The 1,742-nt window shown below is 52.0% G+C and overlaps 1 gene segment (V, D, J or C); it reads left to right on the top strand.

The window, feature by feature from the left end:
• Window positions 1–998: 998 nt before the first annotated feature.
• LOC106001247 lies at window positions 999–1,373 on the top strand. The segment is given in 1 exon segment: window positions 999–1,373. A coding segment is annotated over 1 exon segment (375 nt).
• Window positions 1,374–1,742: the final 369 nt, after the last annotated feature.

The following is a 1,742-nucleotide window of genomic DNA, read 5'->3' as shown; positions in this document are numbered from 1 at the left end:
CCTGAAAACATTTTTGAAAGTTTCTTCAGAATTTTTCCACCTCTATTGGTACAAAATTCATAATTAAGTGTAGGTGAATTTAGATTTGCAGCATTTCCAAAATTATTATTATTATAAATGTGATGTTCACTGGGGTTACAGTTGCATGTTATAAAGAATACATTTTTCTTTGGACAATACCACCCTTCCCTATCTCTCTCCATTACTCCCTCCATCAGTTGTATAAGTCATCGTCAATACAGTGTCTAGTGAGTACCACTGTTGCCTCTGCTCAGCATTTTCCTTCCCCTTCTGTGCAGCCCCATGATCCCGAGGGTGCAGTTACTGTGAAACCATTGTCTAAATGAAGCTAATCCACAGAAGGTCACCTCACATGGACATGTGTGTTTGTGTTTATATGTGTGCTTCTGTTTGTGTGCATATGAGTGTGATATGTGTATTCCCACAGGTCTGTTTTGCTGGTGTGTAGAAGTACATGTAGGGTTTATCTGTGTGTGTGATAGAAACACTGTGTTGATTACATGTATTATATCTCATGTGTGATACAGAGAGACACTGTGCTGATTGCACATATTAAATCTCTTGGTCTCTCCTCATAGCCTTCACCTCACTTCCTTCTTGGCAGGTCAGGGCCCCCAGTGGAGAGCTTGTCAAGACAGGGGTGCGATATTTGAGAGAGGAGAGGTCAGCTTTCTCCCAGTGACAGGTGACAGGGGAATGAGGGCTGAGGTCTCTAGAGACCAGCGGTCACCTCCCCCGTGGGACAGGGGACAGGGACGCTGCCCCTCGTATGCAGCCACAAGCAGGGTGCCCCCACATGCAAATTCCCACATACACACCAAGAGAAGTCGCACCCTTGCTTAAATTCAGCCTCTTCTGCACTCTGGAAATGCTGTCTGCACATGACACGTGACCTCGTGAAGTGGAGCAGGTCAGGCTTTTGTGCTCCTGCTGGCAGCTCACAGAGGTGGTGACTTGGGACTGGGCAGGAGTGTGGGATGCGGCGTCTGGGCCGAGACGCAGCTGCTCCTCTGTCCACAGCTGTGCTGTCCCAGGCGCAGCTGCAGGAGTCAGGCCCTGGCCTGCTGAGGCCCGTGCAGACGCCGTCCCTCTGCTGTGCAGTCTCTGGTGACTCCGTCAGCATGGTGACTGCAGAGCTGGTCCCGACAGGCCTCAGAGAAATGCTGGAGTGGACTGGACACATCTATAAACATGGGAGCACTGCGTACAGCCCATGCCTCCAGAGCAGAGTCACCATGCCAGTGCACACCTCCAAGGAGCAGTGTTCCCTGCAGCTGAGCTCTGTGACCACGGAGGACACAGCCTTGCACTACTGTGTAGAACACACTGAGGAGACCGGGTGTGAGCCCTGACACAAGTCTGCCACAGGGGTGCATGGGACCCTCAAGGACGCCCAGCACGCCCAAGCACAGAGTCCATCCAGAACACAGCGTGCAGCCCAGGGCTGGTGTCACCGTCTGGCTGCATCTATCCAGCCGACTGCCAAGGATCCCCTCTGGATCTGGAGGCTGCCACTCCGTGGTGTCTCTGAGTTCACAATGTGATCGTGTTGCTATGATCTTCAAACGATAAAGCATGCTCCAACATCAATGAGACCAGTGCATCGCCCTGGAAATGGCAACGACCCAGCCGTGGTCCCCAGGACCTGAGGAAGGCCAGGGGACCTGACAATCACTTTCCCATCAGCCTGGGAAGACACACTGGGATTCCCTGCTGAGGAG

The sequence above is a fragment of the Dipodomys ordii genome, unplaced genomic scaffold, assembly GCF_000151885.1.
Source record: "Dipodomys ordii isolate 6190 unplaced genomic scaffold, Dord_2.0 Scaffold279, whole genome shotgun sequence".
Lineage (NCBI taxonomy): Eukaryota > Metazoa > Chordata > Mammalia > Rodentia > Heteromyidae > Dipodomys > Dipodomys ordii.
The sequence above is the reverse complement of the archived record's forward strand: the minus strand, read 5'-3'. Positions and strand labels throughout refer to the sequence as shown.